At 53.0% G+C, this 27888-nt stretch overlaps 6 protein-coding genes across 6 annotated transcripts; 3 read left to right on the plus strand and 3 right to left on the minus strand.

The window, feature by feature from the left end:
* Positions 1–5601: 5601 nt before the first annotated feature.
* On the plus strand, positions 5602–7215 carry V2A60_001380 (DNA replication factor Cdt1 C-terminal domain-containing protein; the record flags this gene model as incomplete). Its single annotated transcript, XM_083252741.1, has 1 exon — positions 5602–7215. One exon carries the CDS (start codon positions 5602–5604, stop codon positions 7213–7215), a length of 1614 nt encoding a protein of 537 aa, XP_083108867.1.
* A 2305-nt stretch (positions 7216–9520) lies between these two features.
* On the plus strand, positions 9521–11222 carry V2A60_001381 (major facilitator superfamily domain-containing protein; the record flags this gene model as incomplete). The annotated part of the gene is made up of 3 exons (XM_083252742.1): positions 9521–9886; positions 9970–10112; positions 10235–11222. The coding sequence occupies 3 exons, from the start codon at positions 9521–9523 to the stop codon at positions 11220–11222; spliced, it is 1497 nt and encodes a 498-aa protein (XP_083108868.1).
* Positions 11223–13428: 2206 nt separating this feature from the next.
* On the plus strand, positions 13429–15910 carry V2A60_001382 (DUF3405 domain-containing protein; the record flags this gene model as incomplete). Its single annotated transcript, XM_083252743.1, has 2 exons — positions 13429–14012; positions 14062–15910. The coding sequence occupies 2 exons, from the start codon at positions 13429–13431 to the stop codon at positions 15908–15910; spliced, it is 2433 nt and encodes an 810-aa protein (XP_083108869.1).
* Positions 15911–17188: 1278 nt separating this feature from the next.
* Positions 17189–18812, minus strand: V2A60_001383 (uncharacterized protein; the record flags this gene model as incomplete). Its single annotated transcript, XM_083252744.1, has 3 exons — positions 17189–17885; positions 17963–18193; positions 18724–18812. The coding sequence occupies 3 exons, from the start codon at positions 18810–18812 to the stop codon at positions 17189–17191; spliced, it is 1017 nt and encodes a 338-aa protein (XP_083108870.1).
* Positions 18813–20672: 1860 nt separating this feature from the next.
* On the minus strand, positions 20673–22881 carry V2A60_001384 (cytochrome P450; the record flags this gene model as incomplete). Its single annotated transcript, XM_083252745.1, has 4 exons — positions 20673–21832; positions 21899–22515; positions 22575–22674; positions 22761–22881. The coding sequence occupies 4 exons, from the start codon at positions 22879–22881 to the stop codon at positions 20673–20675; spliced, it is 1998 nt and encodes a 665-aa protein (XP_083108871.1).
* Positions 22882–24089: 1208 nt separating this feature from the next.
* On the minus strand, positions 24090–27674 carry V2A60_001385 (formate--tetrahydrofolate ligase-domain-containing protein; the record flags this gene model as incomplete). The annotated part of the gene is made up of 4 exons (XM_083252746.1): positions 24090–26726; positions 26789–26826; positions 26895–26915; positions 27047–27674. The coding sequence occupies 4 exons, from the start codon at positions 27672–27674 to the stop codon at positions 24090–24092; spliced, it is 3324 nt and encodes a 1107-aa protein (XP_083108872.1).
* Positions 27675–27888: the final 214 nt, after the last annotated feature.

Raw genomic sequence — 27888 nt, forward strand, 5'->3', positions numbered from 1 at the left:
TCCGGGGAGGCCGGGGGGGCAATTGATGGCACGTGGAAATTAAAGTGCGTGCGTGGTCGGGGCGTTTGATGCTGTCCATCAGCACCTTATGATGGAAAACTTGATGTGATCCATGGTGATGCTTTGTATTGGCGAGGACGGACCAGACAGCAGAGTGCTATTTTTACAGGGCGGGCGTGACAGTGGATGGTGATTCAGTGGTGGGCCAAAGGGGTTGCAGTGAGTGGTTGCAGCGGTTGCAGGGGCTGGTACTGATGGCTGTAGTGAGTGATTGCAGCGATTACAGTTGTGGACGGTGGCTTCAGCGATTACAGTGGCTACAGTGGCTACAGTGGCACAGTGGCTACTATTACAGTGACCGCAGTGGGCTATCTACGGCGGGCCACGAGTTCTGCGGTTTTCAACGGGCCGAATCGTGCAAGGTTAGAGAGCCCCAGACGAGCCCAGACCAAAGTTTCAGGGGCTGACTCGTTCTTTTTTTCCCCCTCCAAGTTGTCCTATAGCTTCATTTTTTTTCCTTTTATTTTCGTCTTCTTCTTGTTTGGCAAGTATATTGATCAGCTAAGTAATAAGGAGTGTCCACCAGCTACTTGCTGCGCCTGGCTGCAAAAGGGCACCTTGCCGAGGGCGTTCCGTCCCTTCTGCCCGCCCGCCCGCCCGCCCGCCCATTTTTCCCCCAAGGCAGCATCTAGCCAAAAATCCCAGATGGCCCATTTTTTTTGTTCTTTTTTTTTCCTTTTCCTTTCTCCTTTTTTTTCTTCTCAACACCTCACCACTCAAGTGACTTTGGTGAATACCTTGCAACCTTGGTACCTAACAGTTACTGGTATGAATGTTGTACCTGCGCAACCCCACACACTTTGCCACCTGTGCCTTGTTCTACCCCGGACTAATAATAATAAAGCCCATCACACCCCTGCAATAATTTGAAAAAAAAAGGGAAGGAAAAAAAACCAGCATCAAAGGTACCCAGCCAGGCAACAAAAGACTGAGTAACGCTGTTGCCTACTCGGTAGTCACCGACTCAGTACTCTCGGCTCATCACCAGCAGGGGGCCATCGCCAAACGGCTCGCCCACCCTGCCGGCGCAGAGCCCAAGCTACCAACCAAGCACACGGCCCAATACACGGCGCCACCCGGCAAAGTCCGTCTCTCTCCCTCTCTCTTTCTCGTCTCCGTCTCTCTCTCTCTCTCTCTCTCTCTCTCTTTCCTTGTCTGTCTCGCTTCCTCTCTCCCTCCCCCCCTCTCGCCTCAGACAGGCTCCAAATACTCGACTTACACATGCCTGTGCTTTTATGCTTTTTCCCTTGCCGCCCGAATCAGGGATACTTGTTCTACCAGTATACTGAGTATGTACTATTATACGGATACTTACCAAGTCATCTGTATCCGTACCCGTACAGATGATCCAGTATGTACCTGACTTGACCTGACCGGCCTGCATGCCTGCCTAGGCTACCAAGTAGGTTCGTTACTTGCAGCCTTTGTGTCTATTTGACTTCGTTTCGCATGCAGGTACGTATCATGAGTGTAAGCCCGAGGCGGGTTGTCCAAGCCCAAGACTATGTCTGTCTCTGTGTATCTACCTAGTACCTAGTATGTCTGTGTCTTGGCTCCTCTCCGTCTGTTCCTCTCTCTCTCTCTCTCTCTCTCTCTCTCTCTCTCTCTCTCTCTCTCTCTCTCTCTTTTTTTTTTTTTTTTTTCTCATTCTCTCTTCCTCTCCCTTCTTTCTCTCTGTGCCTTCCCCGTCTCTCTCTCTCTCTTGCTCTCAACCCAGCCATCCGGGCCACACACCCGTCACCGCGGCCACCTCCTACCCTTGTCTCCCCACAAACAAGCCCCCTCCCCACCGGCATGGTACTTATTAACGAGTTACCCAAGCAAGTAATAATAAAAGTAGTTTCCGGTAACTTGCCTATTATTTTTTTTTGTATCGCCTTGAGTCGTGTGTCTTGTCCACCCCCTTCCATCCATCCATCCATCCATCTATTCGTCCAGCCAGCCAGCCAGCCAGTCAGCCAGTCAGCTCGCCAGCCAGCTTTCATATGCTGTCTTGTCTTTCTTCTAGGTCTCCTGGGAGCGCAGCCCAGCGCGGGAGGGGGAAGGATAGGTCCTTTGCTTGCCCCGTGTTGCCCAGTTGGCCGTGGCCCGTGGCCCGTCCTCCACTTCCCTCCCTTCCATCCGCTTCCTTGTTCCTTCTTTCTTTCTGTCCCCCCATCCCATCCCCTCCCCTCCCCTTGCTGTTGTTGGCCCTGTGCGCCTCCTGAGACTCTGGGGTTGGGGGTTTTGGACGTTGCCGCAGTCCATATTAGTACTTGAGTAGTTGCCTAGTTCATCTGTATGTACGGAGTAGTAAGACGGCAACCGGGATCATGGTCAAGCAAAGCACTGACTAACAAGAGCGAAGAAGACAAAAATAAGCAACAATCCCCCCTTCCCCCCCTGTTGAAAATAAAAATAAAAATAAAAAAGTATTCCTTCTTGGTACTCTGTACGCCCAGCCAGCCCAACAATGCACATGGCACTGATTGGTGCCCCAAATCTCATCCCACCCCCTCCCTCCCCCTCCCCCATTCCCCCATGCATGCATGTCCCGTCTGTCCTGTCCCCTTTTGTAGAACCCGGCCGGACGGGTGTAAATGCTTGACCGATGCCAACACACTTTTGATTTTTTTTTATCTTTTTTTTTTATTTTTATTCTACACATTGATTCTTTCATTCCGTGTTTGGTTTTCTTCTTCTCCAACTTCTCACCCGCCCTCCTTCCTCCTTGGATCGACCCGCCGCTCCCGTCCTCTTTTCGCTTGCCCAGCCCAAAAGTAACAGACAACAGACACTTTTTTTTTTTTAATTTTCCCATTCTATTCTTATTTTATTTTATTTCTTGACTCTACTTCTTCCCTTCATTTATTAATCCCCCACGCCCTTCCCTCTACCTCTCACTCTCATTCCTGTTCCCCTATCCCCTCTCTCATTCCTCTCAGACATTCAAGAAAAGATCAAAATCAACACTCACTTCAACTTTGCCACTACCAACACTCTCGTCTCCTCTTCTCTCTCCATCACTCCCACTCAACGACTCTCACTCACCGTCTCTGCCTCCCTCGACAGCCACCACAAAGAAAATCAACAAGGCTAGCGATACACGCTCTCCTCGGCTCCTAGACATTCCCCGGCTTCCGCTCACGTCCAACACATAACTTTGAATCTCCCGCCTTGTTGGGGCATCTCTTTGTCCACCTACATCCGCGCCGATCGCCCCATCACTTCCACATACAACCCCAAATCCATCATAGCCGCCCCAAGCAAGCAAGGCTTTCTCTGCCTCGGACCCAAATCAACAAGTCGCACCGCAAAGCACGCCAGCTTGTCCGACCTACCAAACTCGGAATCAGCTGCGTCTCCTCTCTTTGCGTCTTGTGCACCACAAGATTTGCCGTATATATACAACTCGTATATATATACCCATACTTGCTCACCCGTACGTTGCCGCTCCCACTACTATTGCTCGTTCCCCATCATCAACCATACTTGTACTTGCTTGCCTCTGTCGAGTCGGTTCCCATATTCTCATACCTCTCTACTGCACCAACTCGTACTCGTCTTCGCAACAGCTCGCCTAACATGTCTACTCTTCTTCAGCCTACTCCTGCTCCTCCTCCCTCTACTAGCTTCAGGATGCCTTCCGCACAAGCTCCGGCTCCCTTGATGATGCACGCCCCCCAGAAGAACGCCTTGCGGGTTCCCTCGTCGCAAGACCTCTTCTCGGGCATCAGCGCGTCTTTCTCGTCGACAAGCTCCAAGCGACCGGCCACGCCCAACCACCAAATCTTCGAGTACGACTATACCGTTCCCGCACCGCCGCCACCCAGTCCCGTCAGCTTTCGACCGGACTGCTGGCCCAAGCCTGCTCGCGCATAAAGTGAGCCGTCTGGTCGCACTCATACGCTGGCATTCTTGTTCATTTCTTTTACTTCATTTCATACATGACGAGCGCGGGCAACGAGCAGTCCCATCTACAGACAAGCTGGCAATCATTCACAGACAGAAATTCCATCTTCTTTGTACTTTGCTTCTTTTGGGTTAATAGTCTTTGTACTCATGGGCGTTACGGGCATATCGGGGCAGACGGTTAGTGTATCTAGACAGGGAGAGCCACGGCAAGTGCATGGGCTCGAGGATACTGTGTGAGGGTTGCGAGATTCGGGGACCACAGATATCGTGTACAAGCACAACGTGCTCAATAAAAACAATCAAGATGATCCTTGCATGGAGATGTGATGAGTCTGTGACGAGGCTCAAGTCGAGACTCGGGAAATGTCGGTTAGTCGGGGCCTGTGCAACACATGCTGCGCAACACCTGCAACACCTGTCTGCTGAACCTTGCGATGCGTCTTTGGCTGATGGAATCATGAATCAGCGGCGTAGGCGTGGATAAGGTAGAAGCAACACTCCACTTCCGATTTGATCCGATGAGCACTCGATACAACGGTTGTGTTCTCAGCTACCGAGTACCCATCAGCTCTCTACCCATCTAAGAAAGGTACCCCGTACTAAGCACTGATGGGTGCAGCTCGGAAGCTCATCTTCACATGTCAGTCGCTGAGTCTCCCCCCCCTCAAAGAGCGACCAAGGACGCAAATGAGATCTCCCCAAGAAGCCTGTATTCTCCGATCGGACGCCATTCCCGTTGGGGTAAGAAGACAAACGTCAGAGGCTGCATGCCGCCAGCCTTTATCGGGAAGTGATGTATGCATGAGTTTTCTTTTCTTTTTTCTCTTCTTTTTTTTTGCTTTTTCTTGCTCCTGTAGACAAGATATGATGGAAGGCTTCGGAAGCCTCCTTTCTCCATGGTATGTAAAGCACGTGCGCTGTCACATGGGACATGTCAGCGTCGGGCGTTGGCGTTGGCGTCGGCAAAGCTTGGCTGGATTGACACTCTCATCACATGAATATACCTTTCGACAACCTCTTTTCTGCCTCTACGAACAGGGATTGAGAAAAAGAAAGAAATAAAAAAAAAAGCCATGCATCGCTCAGTTTTGAATGCTGGCCGTCAAACGGGCTCTTGAGCAAGCGTGATTGGTCCAAGGTCGGTACCGGGTACGTACCTCGTTCCTCCGGCGGCACCACTTTACGCGCTCCGCTCACCATCCATCACCAAAAGAAAACGCGTCGCGTCGCGGACGCACAGAAATACCCCTGCAACAAAACTACCGCGTCGCCTCCCAGCCAACGGATGAGACTCCGCTTGTACAAATGCCTGTAACGAACCGGATCCGAGACAAATCGCCCTCCCACCCTTGTGTGATGCGCATTTTCTCATTTTCCCCTCGCAAGAAAAGCTTCAGCTCTTGTTAACAGTCTTGTTGGCACCATCTGCATTCTGGAGTAACAAAAATCGGCTTGTAATCAAAAGAGCTTGCCCGCGTTTTCAACTAGAACCTACAAGCGCTTGACGGGAGTCCACATACCCTTTGCACCTACCTACTCTTTGAATTACACTCGAACCTGTCAAGGATATCACACCCATCGTCATTGTTGCTGAATTTGACCCATCTCTCTCTCTCTCTCTCTCCTTCTCTGGTTTTCACCAGCAAGATGCCTCGAACAGCAAGAGCAAGGGCACCCGTCGAGGCCAAGCAGACTGCGGTTGCTCCTTCCATCGCCGCCTTTACCCGCGTTTCCAAGAGCCATGCCTTTCCCGATGCGACTGCCAAAAGGGCCATGACCTCGGCTGTTGAGCTGAAGACGACGACGACGACGACAACAACAACAACAACGAGGACGCCATCAAAGAAGCGCAAAGCCTCGTTGCTGCTCGACAATGACGCCGGCGCGCACACGCGTCGAAACATCTCCTTTAGCCCCAGCGACGAAGACGGGGACCAGGAGGAGGAGCGGGAGGAGAGGCAGCAGACCAGCACCACACGCAGACACGTCGACGCCTCCCAACGCAAGAAGCGCGCCTGCAGACGCCAAGAGCCCGTCTTGACCACAAAAGTTGACAACACACCAGTCAAGGCCGCCACCAAGGCCGCCTCACCGACAGCCGTCGTTACCAAGGGCAAGGTAGTCGCCAAGACGCCCACTGCGAGGAAGCACGCCGCGCACCGGCCAGCCGCTGCTACAATCATTAGCAAGTCGCGTCAGGAAGCCAAAACGGGCCAGACCAGGATCGATGCCCTCTTCACCAAGCAGCAGGCCAGGTCCACGGCCGACAAGGACGAAATCGACGCCGCCTTTCCACCCAACATGGCGGAGCTGGTGCGCCTGCACCGGGCATTTCTCAAGACGGTGGTGATGCAGATGGCACACACCCGCAGCAACGTGCCCCTCGATATCCGCGAGCTGGCCCCCAACATCTCGCGCTCGTGGCGCAAGCGTCAGGTCACGGTAGAGGATGTGCGTCGGTGCGTGGCCATGGAATCGTCGGCGCGCGACGACGGCGTCAGGTCGCCGTTTATTGTTGCCGACTACGGCAGGGGCAAGGTCTGCGTCGAGCTGCGCGCCGGATACGACGGCGGCGCCATCAATGAGACGCAGCTGTGCAGGCAGTTTGAGGATAACCTAAAGACCTTTTGCACGGAAAAGGCGACGGATCAGATGGCGGACGTTGATGTTACTTTGGAGAGCTTATCGCTGGCGGAGCTACCCCAGGCGGACCTGACAGACATGAACACTGGCGTCAAGACGGCCGCCCTTCTGGCCAAGGGACACAAGGCCCTCTCGGAGCTGAAAAGCGGCATGGCGGCAAAGCAGCAGGAAAAGGACGCCAAGCAGCAAGCCGCTGCAGCGACACCGCTTCTCAACCCAGACGGAACCAAGATGAGCCTCCTCGACCGCCTCCGACACAAACAACTGGCCGCCGCCAACGCGCCGCTGCCACCGACGGGGCCGGAACTGCAGCGCCGCGCCGCCCTGAGCCGAGTCGTCGACGTTGCATCCACCATTTCCATGCTGAGCCTGTCCAACCCGGTGTCCCTGCCGCGCCAGGCCTTTACCATGGTGGCCATTGTCGAGAAGTTGCGGGACTCGCTGCGGGTTCCCATGTCTAAGGAGGAGGGCACCGAGTGCATCCGCCTGATTGCCAAGGAGGTGGCGCCCGACTGGCTGCGGATCGTGGCCATTGGGGGCAGGGAGAATGTGGTGATTCAGCGCGGCGGCGAGCCCGTCAGCCGCGTGATTCAGGAACGGGTACAGAAGTTGATGTGAGGATCCGACAAGTGAGGAGGTGACGCAAGCTCACGTTTGACATGTTGAATGAATGGGTATATCAAAAAAAGATGTGGGCTGCAAACGCAAGGGATGATGGATTTATCGTGTTTTCTACCAATTTTTTCTCTCTCTTTCTTGTCTGCATAGAGCACGGCGCAGGGGCATTTGCTGCTTTTTCTGGGACTGGAGGTGGGCATTATTATTATACCAAGGCATAGTTTGAGTTGTTTAGAAGAAACAAATGTTATTTTCTCTCTCTCTCTCTCTCTCTCTCTCTCCCTCTTCTCATTCTTCTCATTCTTCTCATTCTCATTCTTCTCATTCTGCGTCTATTTACCAAGCCGCAAAAGCTATATTCAACCTTTTTTGTTTCCCTTCCAGATCACGCAAAAGCACGTCTCAAGCGAAACAGTGTTTAAAGGAGCAGAAGGACGGATTGGGCGCTGTCGCTGTCAGACTTTTATCTGTTTGTTTGTTTTTTCACAAGGCGATGCACAATGGATGCAATGCAAATGCGAATGCAGACTTTTGGGAGAAAAAAAGCTGAGCCTTGTTACTACCCAACCGTAGTTGTCGCGGCATACCACAAATGGAACAAGGCTTTTCTTTTTCTCTTTCTTTCTTTTATTTTCTTTTTTCCCATTTCTTCATCATGTCATTTTTCTTTTTGCCGTGCATGCATGAATGCAATGCGCTGCAAGTCGCCCTCCTCGCTCGGCTTCTTTAGAAACGGATATCCCGTTTTTTTTTTTGTTCGCTATAATACAAGACGGCTATTTCGATATCCCGCTCCCCCCCATATCTTTCTTTTCCTTTTCAGTGGGGGTAGAGGGGGGGGATTGACTGTAAACCTTTTGCCGTATTGTCGAGTCTTTTTTATTCATTTATTCTTTATTCTTTTTTTTTTTTTTGGCTTGCAACTCCCTTCCATCGTGGGGATTCTAACCACAAAGACAGTTAGCGGAGAAGAGACCAGCATCAGCATTTTGTCTTTGTGTCTTGTCTTTCTTCCTCTCGATCGCTCATTGTATTAATGATTGGCTACTCTGCCAAGTGCCCCTTCCCCTCTCGACAAGAACCCCAACCTTGATGAGGCTAGAACCTGGATGGGGGCAGGGGAGAGGGATGGGCAGGATAAATGCGTGATATCAGATAGCAATTGGCTCATGCTACCCCGATGCCCAATCGGCTTGGCACCGCCCCTCCCTCGTCTGCATTTCACAACATCGTACGGCCGATATGGGTGTATTAGTAGTTTGGTGGTGGTGCCCGATATTCTCTCTCTGGCCGCGGCAACAAAAAGGGCAGACTTGAGCAGCACCAGCAGCACCAGCAGCAGACGAACGGGGGCAAGTAGTATTCGGCTACTTGGATCATGGACTATTGGTAGGCTACCTTTGTCCCTTGTGGATATCATCCAAGCACAAACACAATGGGGGGGGGGGGGGGGGGGGGGGAGGGGACCTGGCGAGTGTATTTGCAGTTTATTGGTTCCGCCCCCCCAATTCTGGTCGAAATTTTTTCTTTGTTGATTTTTTTTTACCCCCATCTAGTCCTCTTGCTAGGTAAATCTTAGTGAGGGAGCAATTACTCATGGCCAACTGTCTGGTTCTTTCGCACCTCGGGTCTGTCCGGTGCGAAGGCCGACGGCGAAAAAAAAAAAAGTCATGGCGTGCCGTGTGCCGGCGCGCGCCGTTCTTAAAACTTGACCGCATCCCTCCTCTCCCCCGAAAAACTCGCATTGATTTTTCTTTTCCATCTGTTGGTCATTGGTTTCTACTATTTTTTCTCATTTACCGAGTTTCCGGCCTGTTTTTCCATTTCTTGTTTTTTCCATAGCGAATAAGCATCAAAACAAATCCCGTCTTTTTTTTGGTGCCCATACTTTCCCAACGGGCCTCGGTTACATCACATCCTTCCAACTATCTGACCTTGTTCTGTGCTGCACTTTGTTGTGGATATCAAGGAATACGAAAACAAATTCCGATTTTATTTATTACCAATCTCCAGACTGGTGTTTGATATTGAATATTTTGCACTTTTAACGACCTTTCGAGCCATACATGTCTTCCCCATGAGCACATCTCCAAAGGGCCTCGCTGGACAACGTTGGTACCAAATGGCCACCAGATCTCGCCCGCCACTCAAACAAATACAACAGATCAAGTAAAACAAGGCGAATACCCACCCGGGGGTGTTTTCTTTTCCCTTCCTTTCACTCCCCCCTTTCTTTTTACCTTTTCCTCGAAACATGGGGGTATTACAACCGGTACCGTCCGTCGTGACGGCAGACAACGCCGCCATGTCCGGCCCGCACCGGACCCGATCGGGACCCGACGCAACACCACCACCAGCCACAACAACCGGCGCTAGCGACGGCCACGACAGCAGCGACGACTGCCCCGACGACAAGTTTTACGAGGACGGCGAGGAAATTTACAGCAAGTTCTCACCTGGCCGCAAGCGCATCATTGTCGCCGTCCTCGGCTTCGGCGCCTTTGTCGCCCTCGTCTCCAGCACCAGTGTGCTGCCCGCTGTGCCCGAAATCACCCACACCTTTGGCAGCACTGACACCGTTGTTGAAATCAGCAACGCCATCTACATTGCCTTGACCGGCGTCGGGTGTGTCGTCTGGGGTCCCATGAGCCAGTTGTACGGTCGTCGGGTGGTGAGTTTTTTTTTTTTCTTTATTATCCGGACCGCGGTGGCAAGAGGACAACATGTTTGACTGACACGGCTTTTCTTCTTCAGATTATTCAATGCGCGTGTGCCTTTTTCTGCTGCATGAGTCTGGGTACTGCTCTATCACCCAATCTGGAAGCATTCTTTGTCTTTCGAGCCTTGTCCGCCATCGGAGGCTCCGCGCTGACCATTCTCGGCAACGTCATCATCAGGTACGCAAAATGAGAAAAGAATAAAAGAGAAGAGCATTGAAACATGCTGCTTTATTGACATGGCATCGACTCGCCGATCAAACCCCACACTATCTTGTATATCGACTGACTAGTCTCTCTAGCGACATATATAAACCAACAGAGAGAGCAACAGCAATCAGCTGGTATCTCGCGTGTACCGTCATCGGACCGTCCTTTGGCCCCTTTATGAGTGGTCTCATCGTCCAGTTCGCCAGTTGGCGCATCATATATTGGGTGCAGCTCGGCTGCGCCGTTGCCACCATGACGGCTGGCTACTTTCTGATTCCCGAGACGACGCACCACAAGCTGAGCGCAGACATGGCCCATCTTCCGCGGCGCCAAAAGATGGTCGCCGTGGCGCGCAAGATCAATCCCCTCCGGTCTGTCAGTCTTCTCCGGCACCTAAACATTGTCGCCGTCAGTTTCGCCTCTGCCGTCACATTGTTTGCGCTGTATTGCATGCTTGTTCCTATTCGCTTCGTGCTGAATCCGCGCTTCGGCCTTGAGTCGCCGCTTTTGTCAGGCGTCTTCTACCTTGTGCCCGGCGCCGGCTGCCTCTGCTCTACAATGATCGCAGGTCGATACGGTGACTGGACAGTGAAGCGATGGATCGAGAAGCGTGGCAGACGCATACCCGAAGACAGACTTCGCGCCGGCATCCCGGCCCTTGCTCTCCTCCAAGGCGGTGGTGTGCTGATATACGGCTGGACCGTGGACAAGGCAGTCGGCGGCATGCCCGTGCCGCTCATTTTCCTATTTGTCCAAGCCATAGGGCAGATTATAGCCTCGACTATGCTCAACACGTACTGTCTGGAGAACACGCCGTCGCTCAGCGCCGACATCATTGCCATCTGCTGGCTGGTGCGCTACATCGGCGCGTGTATCGCTACCGCAGTTGCGCTTCCCATGATTCGGAGTATCGGCGTCGGGTGGACCTTGACAATCAATACCATATTGCTGGTTCTCAGCTCGTGTGCCCTAATGGCCACGGTGAGATGGGGTGAAAGTTGGAGGTCCGGAATAGTCCCGGCAGAGCAGCTTGTTGTGCCGGAACCGGCTCCAGAGAAGGAGGCCACAGTAAAGGTATAGCCAAATTTATGAAATAGATTACTTGTCAGAATGTGATTTTACCTGTACACACTGTAGAACCTCTCATCTGAAGCTCGAGTTTTGAGAGGAAGATGAGCGATCAGCGGGCCGGGACGGCAACATCCCGGTGGCTTGCTTTGTGTAGTTGGTATCACAGAAATCGAATCGTTCGGCCTCGGCTTACATGCGAACCAGGCGTGCGAGACGTCAGAGGTTGACATGGGCATGTTCTATTCTGGTCGCGAGGAGAAGAGCCAGATACTTATTGTATCGCAGCCACTCCTACCGTTCGGTGGATGAAACGCATGTCTCATGTCACAGTCACATCCTATTAATGAGATGTAGGCGAAACTAAAGCAGATGGCAGTGGCACAATGGTTTTTGTTTCGAAACAATGAGCTGCAAGGGGCGCGGTAATATACCCCAAGTGAACAAAATGACGAAACACCGGAAGCGTCTCGCTTTCAAGCCACAGGGTCGTCGAAATCGTTGCGATTGTCATGATGTGCAAATTGGACGCCGACGCCGCAAGACTCCATCGGGGGTTGCGACCTGCAGTTTCCGCTTTGGCGACAATGATTGGCCGGTTAGTGGACTTATCCGGAACCGTGTCTCAAAGACGAGGCATGCACGCGTCCAACAACGTCATTCCCCAGAACGGCACCGCCATTTTTTGGGGCACCGCCATTTATGGGGGAGCCGCGCCGATCGCGACAAACGCATGTGCAGTGTTCGCAACATGCCAGACGGGCAGTGGCAATGAAAATCCCGGCTGCCCTGGTGGTATTCTCGCCATCTGTTCATCTGGAGATGCAGTTCGCTTATGGCTTGGCAATTTTCCTTGGCGGCGAGACGTGGCTCTGTTGTAAAGCATATGGTAGTTACTGGATGGTTTATTTGCGTAATTTGTCCCGCCGTCCACCCTTCGGGGATCCTGTTTCAAGAAGCTCCTCTCGAGTTAGACTCGCCCGGCCACCAGCCGCGTATGCGACGCAACATTTGTGCCCTCGTCTCCAGTGAAAGCCATAGGTGTTGCCATGTTTGGCCACGGCGTGTGGATAATCAGGGGCCTTTATCAAAAGCTTAGCAAGGTCAAACACGCCGATCTCCTGACGCTGCAGTTCTGCTTTCTGTGGATAAGTAGCCGCAATGTCACCCCTCAGCCAGTCAAATGTGTAGGATCGGCGAGAGCGCTTGGGGATAGGGGAATATTTCGAGGCCCTAGAAGCAACAGAGTTTTTGTCTGTGGCTATTGTTAATTTGTTGCGTAACCCCCATGTCGGTTCTCGGTAACGCACATGTCTTGTGTGGCCGTCTCGCCGCGTCGTTTGCTTCAAATGGGATGACAGAGAAGAATGGATCGTCCAACGTAATTTGACGATCCATGGCCCGGCAGGCGTCCCCATGATTGCGAGATGGATATTGAGACTCCGTCTCCAATGTTTGTGCGTTTCGAAGTTTACATCACTGCTTTCCGGCCGTAGATCTGCATTGTCCGCCAGCTGCCAGCTGCCAGTTGCCGATTTGTCCGTAGAACGCAAACGCCCTCCTCCCTCTCAAGCGATCTTTTCAACTACTCAACCACGCATCTGCTCTTCTTTTTTCTCGTACCTCTTTTTTTTTCCTTGACAGTCTTCTTTTTCCCTTCGAATTCCTTCTTCTGAATTTTTCTACAACTTTCGCAGGCTGGCCGCTGTCACACTCTCTACAACCTCGATATCTCGTCGACGACAATTCTTTGGTCATCCACCAACTTAAATCATCTTGTCACAACCGGCGCCGATTCATTCCTTATACCACACAGCTTTCCTTCGAGCGTATCGTTCAATTTCTCTTTTTCAACCGACCTTTCATTAGAATTACTATCACTTTCATTCCTTCTCCTCACTCTTGTACATTATCACAGTTAGCTCCTCTGCCGAACTAGCTGTCGAGGTAATGCGTACGCACATTGGCTGAAGCTACCGACCAATCACACCAATCACCCAAACGAACTCTTCGGTCTTCCATTTCTGCATCAATGGAGTCTAAACGCCCTTTCGTCAGCTTCAGTAGCGACTCGAGCCCAGTGTCCATGGACCGCAAACGGGAACCTTTGCTACCTTACTCGGAGATTGTCTCTGAAAAGATGGCAGTCAAGTTACGCAACCCCCTAGGCCACTGTCTCTATAAGCGGATTATTATATGGACTGCGTTGAGTTTACTCATGGCTGCGTTTGTCTTGTTTGGCAAACAGGAAGGCGCTAGGCAAGCTGTCACCCCCGAGCATACTTCTACCACAGCGGATGGCACAAAGGCCACCACGGCAGAAGGACCGGATACAGAGCACTTTTACGAGGGCGATGACGATCATTGGGCAAACACTGAAGCACAAAGAATAATCGATGCTGTCACAAACGATCAGGGCCAGGTCCAGGTCCAGGTAGCATCGAGCAAATCAAGTGGCGAGCAGCGCCCGAATCAGGACGACAATGACACTACCAAGCAGGATGAAGATGCTGCTCAAGATCCGGAATTAGAGACAGAGCCTAGCAAGAAAACTGATTCGCAACTACCACCCTCAGACAAGTCGAACACCAAGGCATCCAAAAGCAGTAAACTCGGTCAGTCCAGCACAGGTGATCTCGTCTCCAACGTCGATGAGGAGGATGGGCAGGATGAAGAAGTCCCCGAATATGACCAACATGCCGACGAATCAGAAATGAATCTTCATCTGGAAGGTGAAAACACTGACCAGTTGAAGCAAGACTTGGAAAATCTGAAGAGAATGCCTTGGCTTCGTTTTCCTCAGTAAGCACACTCGAGCCCGAAAGGTTCATGTTGCCCGCTAACAGCTCAGTCTAAATGCCTATTTTCACGGACTGAAGACCCTGGTCAGCAAGACTCTTCACGATCCAGAGTACCCCAATACGCAGAGAAGTGGCTCTTTTAAAGGTCGAGTTCCCTTGAGCAAGCAAGTGCCGAAGCCTACGCCCTACAACCCCTATGAAGAATCCGATTCCATCCACACATGCTTCCTCGACAAGGAGAACAAAATTCCTGCGCCAACATTGTATGCTTACAATGGCGTACCCAGACATATGCCAGATCCTGCTATCGGATCTTATAGCCTGTTTGGTATGCGTGACGATGTCTGCTTTGATCGATTCGGTCGCTACGGTCCGTATGGCCTAGGCTACCGTTTAGCTAAGGGCGGAACCAGCGTCGGTATAAATACTGAAAATTCTGGCAGCGATGCTGTCTGGGAAGAGTCTGGTCAAATTGATTACAGTTCCATGGACTGGGGGGATGCACAAGAAAGGTGTTCCGAGAGTCACTGGAGTCGCTACCGCCAAGTCGACCCCAAGACGGACGAACTTGAGCCTCCAAGCGACTCCAAAAAGAGCCGACAGGCTATCGTCATCCGCCTCTATACTGGTTTTAAATGGACCTATCTCTCCGTCCTCAACTTCAGAGCATTAATTTCAGAAGTCTCTCTCAAGTCTGGGGGCGAGTACACTGTGCACTTCTTAATGCATGTACGGGACGACGATGCCCCGATCTGGTCGGACGACTTCACAGTGCAAAGGATCCTGGATACAAATGTGCCTCCCGAGTTTCATAATATGGTAACATTATGGAGCGAGGCTCAGATGAGGCTGTTTTATCCCGGCAAGTTCAGCGCACCGATCCAGAATCCAAGCGGCGCAGACATTCATGGGGTATATCGCAGCGCACACCTGCCGCTACAGGTGTTTTCCCTGCAGCATCAAGAGTACGAACATATTTGGAACTGGGAGATGGATATGCGGTTCCTCGGAAACTACTATGAGCTCTTTGACCGCCTCGGCAAGTGGGCAGACAAGCAACCTCGCGCCCGTCTCTGGGAGCGCAGCGCACGTTACTATGTCCCCGCTCTGCACGGCGACTGGGACAACTTCACCGAGACTGTGGAGCGCCAGACTATGGAAGAAGGAAGACAAGTCATCTTTGGGCCACTACAGTTCCACGGCAAGCGACCCTTGCGCCATGAGCAGCGTGGCGAGTCCATTCTTCCGGCAAGTTGTGCCGTTGGCAGGGAAGCAAGCGAATGTGGTGTCGACGAGCCTGCAGACCTCATAACACTCAATCCCCTCTTTGATGCCGACAACTCCGGCTGGGTCTTTGCTCACGACACTACGGGCTACCCATCAATCCCTCCACGGCGATGCGCCATCATCACGGCCTCGCGGCTGAGCCGCCGTCTTCTTGGGGCTATGCATGAGGAAGTGTGGCGCCACCACCACAGCATGTTTTCCGAAATGTTTCCTCCAAGCGTGGCACTGCATCACGGATTCAAGGCTGCCTATGCGCCTCACCCCCTATACATTGACAGAGCGTGGAGCCCCTTGGGCAGTGCCCTTGACGAGGCTTTCAACGGCGGGCAGGACCACTCGACGTCCGGGCCGGGCAGCCCCTTTGATCTAAGCAACGAGCACAACCACAAAGGTGTCAGCTGGTACTACAACAGCGAGTTCTCGGGCCTTCTCTGGCGGCGATGGCTCGGCTACCCGCAGATGGACGGCCGGGGCCGGGGGGGCGGCGAGGGCAACCGGGGAACAATGCGGGGAGGGCGAGACGAGGAGTCAATGGAGGGTGGCACGGGGCGAATGTGCCTACGGAGCATGTTGCTGCACCCCATCAAATTCGAAGACCCGGATGAACGGTAGTAAGAATATCCTGGTGATTGTGCGCCGATGGTGGGAGCAGGCAGCAAGTCTTGTGGACTCTGGTAGAACACAAGAGGCAACCTCGGGCTATTGTCACATGTCTGTTTTCTTTTCTTTTCTCTCTCTTCTTCTTCTTCTTGTCTTATTTTTATTCTTGCCGTGATCCTACTAGTACAATTTAGACTCTAACCATTTTTGCTCGTAGTTGAACGTTCTTTTTTGTCTCCCTCGCCTTGTTCTTGTCGTGATTCTATCAACATTTTGCTCGTACTCGACAGTCTGGTTTTTCTCTTCCGTGCATCTTTCTCGAGGAAACTTATTCATATCTGTCTGATCTTTCGAAATGGTGCTCATCATCTGAACCGCCGTGTTCAAAAAACAGTGTTTCCCCTAGTTATCCTACGTAATCACGTTTTGGTGGATAGCTCCAAAACGACGAATGTCTTCATTTCAGCCAAGTTTAACAAGTGAATGAGTCGCAGAACTGAGAGAGAAAAAAATTTGATACAACTCAAGAGAACAGCTAAACAAACGTCGAGGAGATACAAAAAAGCGATATAAATCCTCCCACCTTCAGGACCAGGAAGCTCTAGCCCGAGACGTAAAGAAATTGGGAAAAAAAAGCAAGCGCATGAGGAAAAACACCTAGGATAGAGGGGAAGACAAGGCAGCTCGCTGTCGTCGCTTTCCAAAAACCTATATATCCCATTCTGAAACAGCCGCCGTTCTTTCCCAATCATTTCTCCAAGATACACTCCATGATTCCCATTCATTGCGCTCTACACCACGCGCTTCCGTCGTAATTTGTTCCCACCCGCTCACCCAAGTCAGTGTTGCACTCTGCCAAGTACCGACAAAAGACCGTGATAAGAGACCAAACACCAAAGTCAAAGACATGACATCGAAAGACAGCGGTAGAGCCGCAGTCATGGTCCGACAAACCGACTGTAGTGTGTAGACACCATCATTAACCAATTCATCTGGCAAAGCTCATTAAACAGATAAACCCAACGTCCAAAAAAAAAAGGTATCAAGAATTAGGCCTGAAATAAATGTCGCAGAAAAAAGTCGTCTCCCCACGCCAGACGCCATCAGCGCCGTAGAAACGCCCACAGGGCCAGTCAACGGAAGCAAAGAAAGATAAAAAAAGGGTAAGAGAAATAAGCTTCGTACATCATCAAGCAAGCTGAGCAAGAGTGTCGATGAACAGCAAACCGGGGGATAATGCGCAAAGGCATTTCTGGCTGTTAATAATATTTTCTTTTCTCATGGTCCTTCTTATCTCTTAAGCGCAGCGTCGTAAATAGCAACGAGGCCGGTAATGGCGGTGCCGACAAGGATACCCTGATAACCACCGTAGACGGCGTTGTTGAGGCGCGCAACAGAAAATTCGGAGAGCAGGCCGCAGAAGGTGACGCCCTGGGCGTAAACAACATAGGACAGCAGAGCCTTGGCGATGCTGAAAGTGAGGGGGTCAACGACAGTCTCGTTGAGGGCGCGAGCGCGGGTACGGGGACCCGAGTGACTATTGGCAGAAATGTTGAAGAAGTAGCCAAAGATGCTGGGGACAAGAATGGCAGTGAAGACCCAGGTCAGGGCGGGAGACCAAAAACTCGAGGTCAGGAGCAGAAACATGTCGGGGAGGTACACGTTGAAGTCGCTGGTACCGATGGCGCTGATGGCGGGGATGGTGAAAGCAAAGCGGTTGGCGAGGATGGCGGGGCGAATATAGTAGAGCTCGAAAGCGGCGACGGAGAAGAGAACACTAGTGACGGTGCTGAGAGTCTCACGGGTCGCGTTGGAAGCCTCGGTGATGCCGCTCTCCTGGTAGATGGAGGCGACGCGCTTGCGCATGGCGACAGTGGAGCGGTCGACGGCAAAAGCAATGTCTGCGGGAGAAGCAGGAAGCGGGACGCGGGAAGCAACCTGGGAAAGGCTGCGAGCGGGAGTGCGAAGGACGGCGCTCGAGTTGGCCCTATTTTGGCATGTTAGCGCATCCCATTCCGTCACAAGTATTGCGGCGGTCGTCAGGCAGAGTGACGATTCACTTACTCAGCGGCAATCTCATCTGCAGCCTTGGTCACCCTACGCTTGGCGACCTTGAGGCTCTTTTCAACCTCTTCCTTTACGGTGTCCTTTTCCTTTTTGATGGGGGAGCCGAGGGCTTTGGAGCGGCTGGTAAAGTAGCCAGTGAGGTCGGGGTTGGCCGAGAAGCGAGAGGCATGCTGGGATATGAAGTCATCGAGAGCAGCCTCGAGCTCAATCTTCTTGTAGTCCTTGTAGCTGCGGCGCAGGCGGTTAGCAACGGGGGTGCAAAACAAGCGCGAATCGGTGGCGGCGGATGAAGGTCTAGGGGTTGATGGCGCAAGGTTGTCCGGCAAGAGCCGTCGGCGGGGAAATGCACCGATCAAAACTGCGGCAAATAGTCGCAGAGCAGCTCGAGCATCCAAGGGCAGGCACGGTCAAGTTGCGGAGCGCATTCAAGACTTGGCGCAACTCGAAAATAAATGGCCGTGGCCGGACGATGGCGATCAAGCTGGGGACGCTATGTGGGTGGGCGGGCGGATGCGATGGTAGCTGGCGGTGAATGCGACAGGGTGGTGGCGACAGAAGGCGGGAGCCATTTTGGCGCGATGCGATGCGATGCGATGTGAAGCGGATGCAGCAGCGTGGGCGCGGCGCGGGCACGGGCGCGACAAAAGGGTCGTGTCGAGAAGGACAACAGCGCGACAGTCGCAGACGGTCGTAAACAAGCGCAAAGGGAGAGAAGACGCGAGTGTGTCATGGAATAAAATAATCAGAGAAGTATTTACCTCTTGAGGCCAATCTTTTCAGCAATCTCGCTGAGTTCAGTCTTTTTCTTGGCCTTGAGCCAGGCGTTTGTGTTGCTGGACGCGGACATGGCGGCGGCGAAGGATGGAACTCAAACTGGTCCGAGTGTTATTCGTATTGGCTTTGCGGGAGAAGGATATGCAAAGAAAGCTATGAGAAGCTTGTAAAAAGAAAAAAAAGATGTTGTTTATTTTTCTGTGGGTATGCGTCGCGGGGACAAGTGACGCGGGAAGCCAAAAAAGAGACAGCCGGGTAAGTAGAAGATGGTTGTCTTTATTTTTTGTTTAGATGAGAAGGAGGAAAAAGGGAATCGGGAAGGGGGGGGATACGAGGGGGGAGAGGCAGGCAGGGAAGAAAAAGTAGGCGAGGACCTTGGATTATGGGCAGGTGGGCAGCGGTGGGCAAGTACTGGTACCTGCTACTAATGACTTGTTAGCTTGGTAGGTGTTGGTGCTCTAGGTGCCCAAGTAAGTACCTAGGTAGGTAGGTAGCTAGCAGGACGGGAAGCTGGGGGGGTGTAAGCCAACAAACAGTGAGAACGAGGGGGGGGAGAGAGGAGAGAGAGGGTGTGTCATAACAAAAATAGAGGAAAAATAATAATATTGATATTCATAAAGAAACAGAAGAGAGAGACGGGATGGGATGCTTGAAAAAATTGAGGAGGCTGGGGAAAAAAAGCCCAAAGCCAATATCACAGAGACGAGCGAGCGACTGCGATGAGTGAGCCTAGTGGGCACTGGTGGATTGCTAGAGGCTTGTTTACCTTTTTCGTTTTGGGAAATGGGCGTGCCTGCAGCATTCTCGTCTTCTTCGTAGAGATACCCCTAACCTACCATTCCCAGCACAGCGCTAACAACCATCCCAAAAGCCAGCCAGTCACCGCAGAGAATCGCCGGAAGCAGTGGGCGTGCGAGCAGAGGTTACAGGGGGGGTGTTGTTGTTGTTGCCGGAGGGATTCGAGGCGGGTTTCTTCCTTTTCCTTTTTTTTTTTGTTTCTTCAGGTGTCTAGAAGCTGCACTACCTGAATAACGGTATAGAGAGCAAAGCTACTAGTAGAATACATCGGGAGGCTGGCATCAGTATCAGTCTGTCTGTAGAGACTACGTACCATATCACGCTCAAGAGCTGGCAGAGGAGGGAAAATCCGAGCAGGAGAAATTCTTATCTTTCAACTTGCTTACCCTCTCAATGAATAATGGGAAATGATGCAATTAAAAAAAAAAAAGATCAATGTTACGTTGATGGTGGTCGACTGGCACATGGCTAACTGCCTCTGTCCGACGACGCGTTCGAACGCGTCCACCAGTTGCCAGCTGCCAGCTGCCAGCCCACGCACGCACGCCTTGTTTGATTTCCTAGCTGGTTGCTGCCAGTCGACAGCTGCCAGCCCGTTTTCGCTGCTGCCAGCTGTCCACACAACTCCCCGCCAGTTTTCAACCTCGTCATCTCTTTTCAATCTCTCTTCGGCTCCCACCTGTCACTGACACCTGCCACCTGCCACCCGCATCCCACCCACCAGGCCCATTCTCCGTTTGCCCATCACTACCGTTTGCTCGCTCCCATCCCCGCTGGTTTGTCGGCTGTCGGCTGTCGGCGGTCGACAGCCCTATTCATCACCATCTTGTAACTACTCACTAATTTGTACCGAAACCAGCAAGCAGCCCTTGATGCTTTTACTGTGCTTTTCCTACAACCCGGAAAATGCTGCTCGTCCTACAATGTACCTTTCTTCTACAACGAACCATTCGTCATACATCATTCATCTAAATACCTCACTGCCTTGTTATTGAGCCTTTGATTCAAATGACATGCACTTACAAGATTTGACGATAACCACCGTCGCTCAGCACCATGATCACGTCCGCCTATTATTCATTCATCAACTATTCATTCATCAAATATTCATCAATTCTTCATTCCATCCATCCATTCATCCTTCCATCCATCCTACAAATTTCTCTTCTCCTCGCTTCACAATCCTCAACCCAATCCACTGCCCATCCGCCAGCTTCAGCGACGTCGTCGTCCGCGACGTCTTGAGCGTCTCCAGCGCTTTCCTTCGTGCCTCGATGTAAAGCGCCCGCCGAGCACCAGAGCCGTCACACGACTGCCCCTCTGTCGAATCCTCTTCGCCTTGCTCATCTTCCTCATCTACCACCAGCTCGATGCTGTGACCCCGAAACACCACCGCCATCACGGCCATGAGCTCTGCCTGTGCCATCCGTCTTCCCGTGCAGCTGCGTGCTCCCTCGCTAAACGGCGCGTACGCTCCGGCGACTGGCCGGAACAGCTTCTCCCCCGTCGCCACGCCCGCCGCCACGCCCGCCGCACCCCTCAACTTTTGATCCCATTCCTCCTCTTCTTCTTCTTCTTTTCCCCCCTCCTCCTCCTTCGAATCTGCCCTATTGCTTTCCGACATGTCTTGTCGCTCTTCTTGTCCTTCTTTTTTGGACTCCCGAAACCACCGCTCCGGCAAGTAATCCTCAAGGTCAGTCTCCCCAGTCCCATACCGGCTCGGCTCCGTCGGCCAGTACCGTGCATCCACTGCTGTACTCATGACTTCGAGAAACACCGGTACACCCCCCGGAATCGTGTACTGCACCCCATCTTTGGTCACCACTTCATCGTTCGCCGCCATCTTGGGCAGCGAAAGTGCCGCCGGTGCCAATCGCAGCGTCTCATATGTAGCCGCCCCAACGTAACTCGCCAACAGCGCATTGACTACCTTACCATACTCCCAATCGCTCGGCTCCGTATCGCCCACAACCGCGTCCACATCTTGCTGCACACGACGCTGCGCCTCTGGAAAGCACGCTAGGTATACCATCGTGTTGAACAATGCGTTGGCCGTCGTTTCGTGCCCTGCTAGCTGCAGGATGAACGAGTTGCCAAGCATGGCCCTGCGATCCAGCCCACTACCATCGCGGCCCGTCCGTACTAGATGGCTCAGAAAGTCCTTGCTTGAGCTCTCCGACTTCACCCCGCTCTGCTCGGCCTCGCTCAATCGATTCTCAAGCAGTTCGTTTGAGTATTGGAGAAAATTCCGCGCGTCCCTGCCCGCTTGTCTCGCATCCTTGAACGGCATCCATTCTGCATTTCTCGTTAGCATCTTTCTTGCCCCGACATTTGCCCGGGCCTCACAGCACTGCAACGTACCAAGGACCCATGTTGGAAACACGAGCACGTAAACGATGCGATACAGCACACCCGCGATAGCCTCCAGAAAAGGCACCTGATAACCATTTGGTGCCGTCGGCGACGAAAACTTGGCCAAAGCAGCATCCGTATCCTCAGCTAACGTCTCGCCTGGCCAGCGCATCTGTATGCCGAAGCCGATGTAGTTGACAATGTGCAACGTCAACTTTCCCACATCATCGTACGGCGACGCCAGTATAATCCCTCTTTGATGCCTCTTTTCCCCCGGTCTTGCCTCGTCGTCGGCCGTCCATAGCCGCAGCATACTTAGGCTCTGCCGTACCGACTCCTGGAATACGAGCGCCGTATTTGCCTCGGTAAAGTAACCTGCCGTCAGCCGGCGGTGCTGCCGCCACTCGTTGCCCTCAGCGGTCACCAGGTTAGATCCAAAGACACGTAGTATCTCGTACATGGGCGTCCACTTGGGGAACTTCTCACGCTGGCTTGTAACCCAGTGGTTAAGCTCAGCAGTGCACAGATGCAGCACCATGAGGTTGGGGCTGACGATGAAGAAGGCGTCGTCGAGTCGATCCTTCCACAGTCGCCGCGTGCGGAACGGCAGATTGATGTCCATGGCCCTAGCATGGCCATGTAAGCAGCGAGTCCACGACAGCATTTGTCAGAAAGCGAGACTCACTCGACGTAAATGAGCCATCTCTCCGGCAGTGAAAGCGACCTGACGATGATGCTGCAGACCCTGTAAATGTGATGCCCAATCGGTACCACGGCAATATACGCTGCAAGGGTAGGGAAGAAAAGAGGAACGCAAGTTAGCTCTTGTTAATGCTTCGTCGGGAGAATCCCTTTCAGTCTCCGCACATACGAACAACAATATACCGGAAGCCGCTCCGCTTTGCCTTGGCGATGTTGCGCAGCAGACTGGCAATCCGGCTCACCACGGTATACAGACAGAGAGCCAGTATCACAAGAAGAACGGCACCCATGACGGACGATGCTCTTATTCAGGAACACATGCACGGGCACAAGGGGTTCTTTCTCAGCTATAAGAGAGCGTAAAATAATGGCAGCGAGGGGGCAGTCAGCGACCTCTTCTTATATGCCGACACATCTCCTCGCGAACGCGTGGGTGGTGACATATGGAAACAGTCACATTGTCAAGTCGGGTGGCGAGGGCTGCAGGCTGCGGGCGGCATCCCTGTTTGGTTCTCTACTTCAGCATTACTGGTACCTACCTATGAGGTCAGTGTTGGCCTAACCTGACAGTTGTCTATTGTGTGCCATCTATCAGGCGGGGAAGGAAGGGGCCCTATCCCGGGTGAAACGATAATTCGCCGTTGTGGTCCCCACACTCAGGGTTCTCTTAGTACCATCATTAGTAAAGATCCTGGCAGTGACCAATTTTGATCTATAGTTATTATTTCAAACGTTGGGCAAGTTCTAGCTCGATGCCTTGCTGCTGCATTTTCTGTCAGCGATCCCTAAGTATCACTCCAAATCCAAACCTAAACCTAAGTCACCCCCCCCCCCCCCCCCCCCCCTTTGCCAACGCACATCAGTCACATACTGCAACTCAGTCCTTTGTCTTGTGTGTGTAGAGTTTTTTCATGTGACGACGGCATTGCATCCGGCAGCTTGCATGAGCCGAATATATTAGCGTCATATCCTGCCGTCATTTGACTCATTGCATCCATGCACGCTCCCTCATCCTACCAGCGGGGTAATAAATCCGGTTGGAGCAACGCAGCCATCTCTCACTTACACAAGACCAGGCAAGAGGGGTAAAGGCACTATGGGAAACGCCTTGTTGAAATTCACAGAATGAGTGGCCAAAAATTGTAAGAAAGAAAAATAAACATGTATTCAACTAGATGAACAAATTCTGTAAAAAAAAATTGAAGATGAAAAATGAAAAACCTCTGCGGGATATTTACGCCATTTGCTGTTGAAGAAATACATCATATCATGCCCCTTGACAAATCTTTTCTTTTCATTCCTACTCATATTCATAGTCCCATCTCCCATTCAATTCCCGAAACTGCCGAGTATGTTACGTTGAGTGTCTCGTTTTGCACACAATGCACATACATGTGCGCAGCCCCCCAACCAAGTGTTAAAGAGCAGGGGGGCTTACTGGATGTATATAGAAGAAATATTTCTGAAAAGAAACCCTGAGTGAATTTTTTTTGGCATTTTAGAAAAGGCCATCAATCTCGCCAGTCTCCAAGTCAACATCAACATTGAGGTAACCAGGAGCAGTCGGCAGACCGGGAATGGTCTGGATATCAGCAGCCAGGGCGTACAGATAACCAGCACCTGCGGCCATACGGACATCACGGATGGGAATAGTGAAACCAGTAGGAGCTCCCTTCAGGTCGGGGTCGTGTGACAGCGAGTACTGCGTCTTGGCGATGCAGATGGGCAGATTACCGTAGCCTTGCTTGGTGTAGGTGTCAACCTTCTTCTGGGCCAGTTCGCTAAACTCGACGGCAGCAGCGCCGTACATCTTCTTGCCAATAGCCTCGATGCGCTCTTGCACGGTGCCGTCGAGGCCGTAGGTGAGGGTCAGCTCCTTGGGCTTCTCGCTGGCAGCAATGACACCCTTGGCCAGGTCAACGGCACCAACGCCGCCCTTGGCCCAGTGGTCAGACAGGATCGCGTCCTCAGCGCCAGCAGCGATAGCCTCTTCGCGGACAACCTGGATTTCGGCATCAGTGTCGGTGGCAAACTTGTTGATGGCGACAACGACAGGCACGCCAAATGACTTGGCGTTGGCAATGTGCTTTCTGAGGTTGACGCAGCCAGCACGGAGAATATCAACATTCTCTTCCTTGTATACGGCGTTCAAGGGGGCACCCGGGGCGATGGGAGGGCCGCCGCCGTGGACCTTGAGAGCACGCACAGTGGCAACGACGACAACAACATCGGGAACAAGGCCGGAAGCACGGCACTTGATGTTGAAGAATCGCTCACCGCCCATGGTGAAGTCAAAACCAGCCTCCGTAACGACGAAACCAGCTTTCTGGTTGACATCCTCATCAGGCTCAGTACCGGCAAGCTTGAGAGCAAGTCGGTCAGCAATGATGGAGCTCTGGCCAATGGAAATGTTGGCAAAGGGACCGGCGTGAACAAAGACGGGGGTGCCCTCGAGGGTTTGCATCAAATTAGGCTTGATGGCATCCTTCATGAGAGCAGTGAGAGCGCCACCAGCTCCAACATCGTCGCAGGTAACCGGGTCACCCTTGCGAGAAGTGGCAACAACCATGCGACCGAGACGCTCGCGCATATCAGCCAGGCTGGTGCTCAGGGCTAGAATTGCCATGCATTCACTGGCAACGGAGATGTCAAAGCCAGTCTCGCGGGTCTGGCCTTTCTCAGTTGGTGCGGTGCCGACAGTGATGCCGCGGAGGTGACGATCGTTGACATCGAGAACGCGTCTCCAGGTAATGGTCTCGGGATCAATGTCGAGACGGGCGAAGCGGCTGACCTCCTCCTCGGTGAGTTCATCAGGGTTCACCTTGTCAATGCCGAGCTTCTTGAGACGGCGGAACATGATGGGTGCAAACTTGCGCACACCATTCTTGGCAGGGACAAGACGACGGAAGAGAGCAGCATCCTTCTGGGTGTTCTCGTGGAAGATTCGAGTCTCGATAGCAGCGGCTAGCAGATTGTTGGCCGCCGTAATGGCGTGAATGTCGCCAGTCAAATGCATGTTGAACTCGTCCATGGGAATGACCTGGCTGTAACCACCACCGGCGGCACCGCCTTTGATACCAAAGGTAGGGCCCTGGCTGGGCTGACGGACATTGGCAAATGTGACACGGCCAACATGGGCACCCAGGGCCTGAGCAATACCCATGGTGGTGGTGGACTTGCCTTCGCCGAGAGGAGTGGGGGTGATGCCGGTCACAACGACATAGCGGCCATTCTTGCGATGCTCAAGACGCTCCAACAGGCCGAGGTCAACCTTGGCCTTGTAAGCCCCGTAGGGCTCCAGCTCGTGGGGAGCGATGCCAACCTCGGAGGCAATACGGGTTATTTGCTTGGGAGTCTGCGCGCGCGAAATGGCAATGTCGGAGGGGACAGGCTCAAGCAGCTTGAGGGGGAGAGGAACGGTCTTGCGAAGCTTCTCGTTTTCGAAAAAGACGTTGGTGGCCTCGACGACGTTCTCGAGAAGCATAGCAACAGTCATGGGGCCGACGCCGCCGGGGACGGGGGTAATGACGGAGGCGACCTGGGAAGCAGACTCAAACTCGACGTCGCCTACGAGGCGCTGGCCCGATTTTTTGCTGGCGTCGGGGATGAAGTTTGTGCCGACATCGATGACGACGGCACCCTCCTTGAGCCACTCGCCCTTGACAAAGTGAGGAGAGCCAATGGCAGCGATGACGATGTCGGCAGCCTTGATGTGGTTCTCAAGACCAGCCGTTTTGGAATGGCAAACCGTAACGGTGGCATCAGCGTTGCGCAGCAGGTAGCTGACGGGGCTGCCAACAATGTTGCTGCGGCCAATGACAACGGCGTATTTGCCAGCTACATCAACGCCAGACTCTTTCAAGAGGTGCATGACACCCTTGGGGGTGCATGGTGTGAAGATGGGCGTGCCGCCGCGCTTGGCGAGCTCACCAATGTTGTTGGTGCCGAATCCGTCAACGTCCTTTTCGTCAGCGACGGCAGAGGTGATGGCGTACTCGGAGAGGTGGGCGGGAAGTGGCAATTGGACAAGGATGCCATTGACGGAGGCGTTGTGGTTAAGGCGACGGATAAGATCGAGGATCTCGGGCTCGGAAATGGACTCGGGGAGAGAAATGAGCTCGCAGTCAATGTTGGCCTGTTAGGGGAGTCAGAGCTGAGGTGCGCGAGACACGGACGAACGGGTGTGAATGAGCATACCTCTTCCGCGGCCTTGAGCTTCATGCGAACATAGGTGCCTGTGTAGATGTGAGTCAGTTTGTGGAGGTGGGTAGGGTAATTGGTGGTTGCGGGAGTTGCCACGAACTGGAATCGGGACGGTCGCCGACTGTTAGGAGAGCAAGTTAGCAGCTGGCGAGAAAAGGCAAAAAAAAACTGCAACAATCGAGCCGGAGCTTCAGAAGCAGGCATAACTATGCAGCCAAAACACACGGTTCTGTAGAGAGGCCTTGTTCATACCTTGGACAATCTTGAGAGAGGGGCGGTAGCGGGGGTTGAGCTTCTGGCGCTCAGCAATCTCGCGGCCGATGCGCTCGCGGATGCTCTTGGCAATGGCGTTGCCGTCCAGTTTGGTGGCGACCATGGCTGCTGGAGTGGTAGAGAAGAAGCGTCCTGTGCCACGGCGTCGAGAAAAGGGAAGAGTGGGAGCCGGCGAGGGGGCGTGAGGGCGAGGACGACGAGAAGAAAAAGTCGAGCTGGCGGGACAATGAGAAGGAGGAGGAGGGGCAAAAGCCGGGGCAGAGGAGCAGCTGGAGGATAGCGGGGTCCCGCTGTCGCCCAGGGCGAAATTATTAGCAGTCGACTCAGTGGTCGCGCTGCTGAACAGGCGGGCTCTGGCGGGCTGGATGCAGCGCGGCGGCGGCAGCAGCAGCGGGTCTCTAGGGTAGCTCGAAAACCCTCGAGGGTAGGTGCTGGCACCGCCGACCGTGGTGGCCGCACAAGACCACCAGCTCGACGCGATTGGCGACAGCGCCACCTTGATGAGGCCGCTGCTTCTGGCGCTGCTGCTCATCACCCGGCTGCTCGTCCCCTGCCTTTGTCTCCTGCAGACTCTCGCCGCAGCGCTCGCCTGGTTGCGGCGAAACATGGTAGCCAGCTGCAGTCTCGACGGTAATGATGTGTCTTGGGCGTTGACAAGAGCAGAATGGCAAAAATAATGGAGGTGAAAAAAAAACCCAAAAAAACAAAGAGGCCACGCTGACCACCAAGCTCTCGCCTAGTAATTTGGTGTCTGAGTCGTCCACCCAAGGAGGGAAAAAAAAATCGTTCGACCTGTCTAGTGTTGAACGGACAGGTCGCTC

The sequence above is a fragment of the Cordyceps javanica genome, chromosome 1, assembly GCF_051103115.1.
Source record: "Cordyceps javanica chromosome 1, complete sequence".
Classification (NCBI taxonomy): domain Eukaryota; kingdom Fungi; phylum Ascomycota; class Sordariomycetes; order Hypocreales; family Cordycipitaceae; genus Cordyceps; species Cordyceps javanica.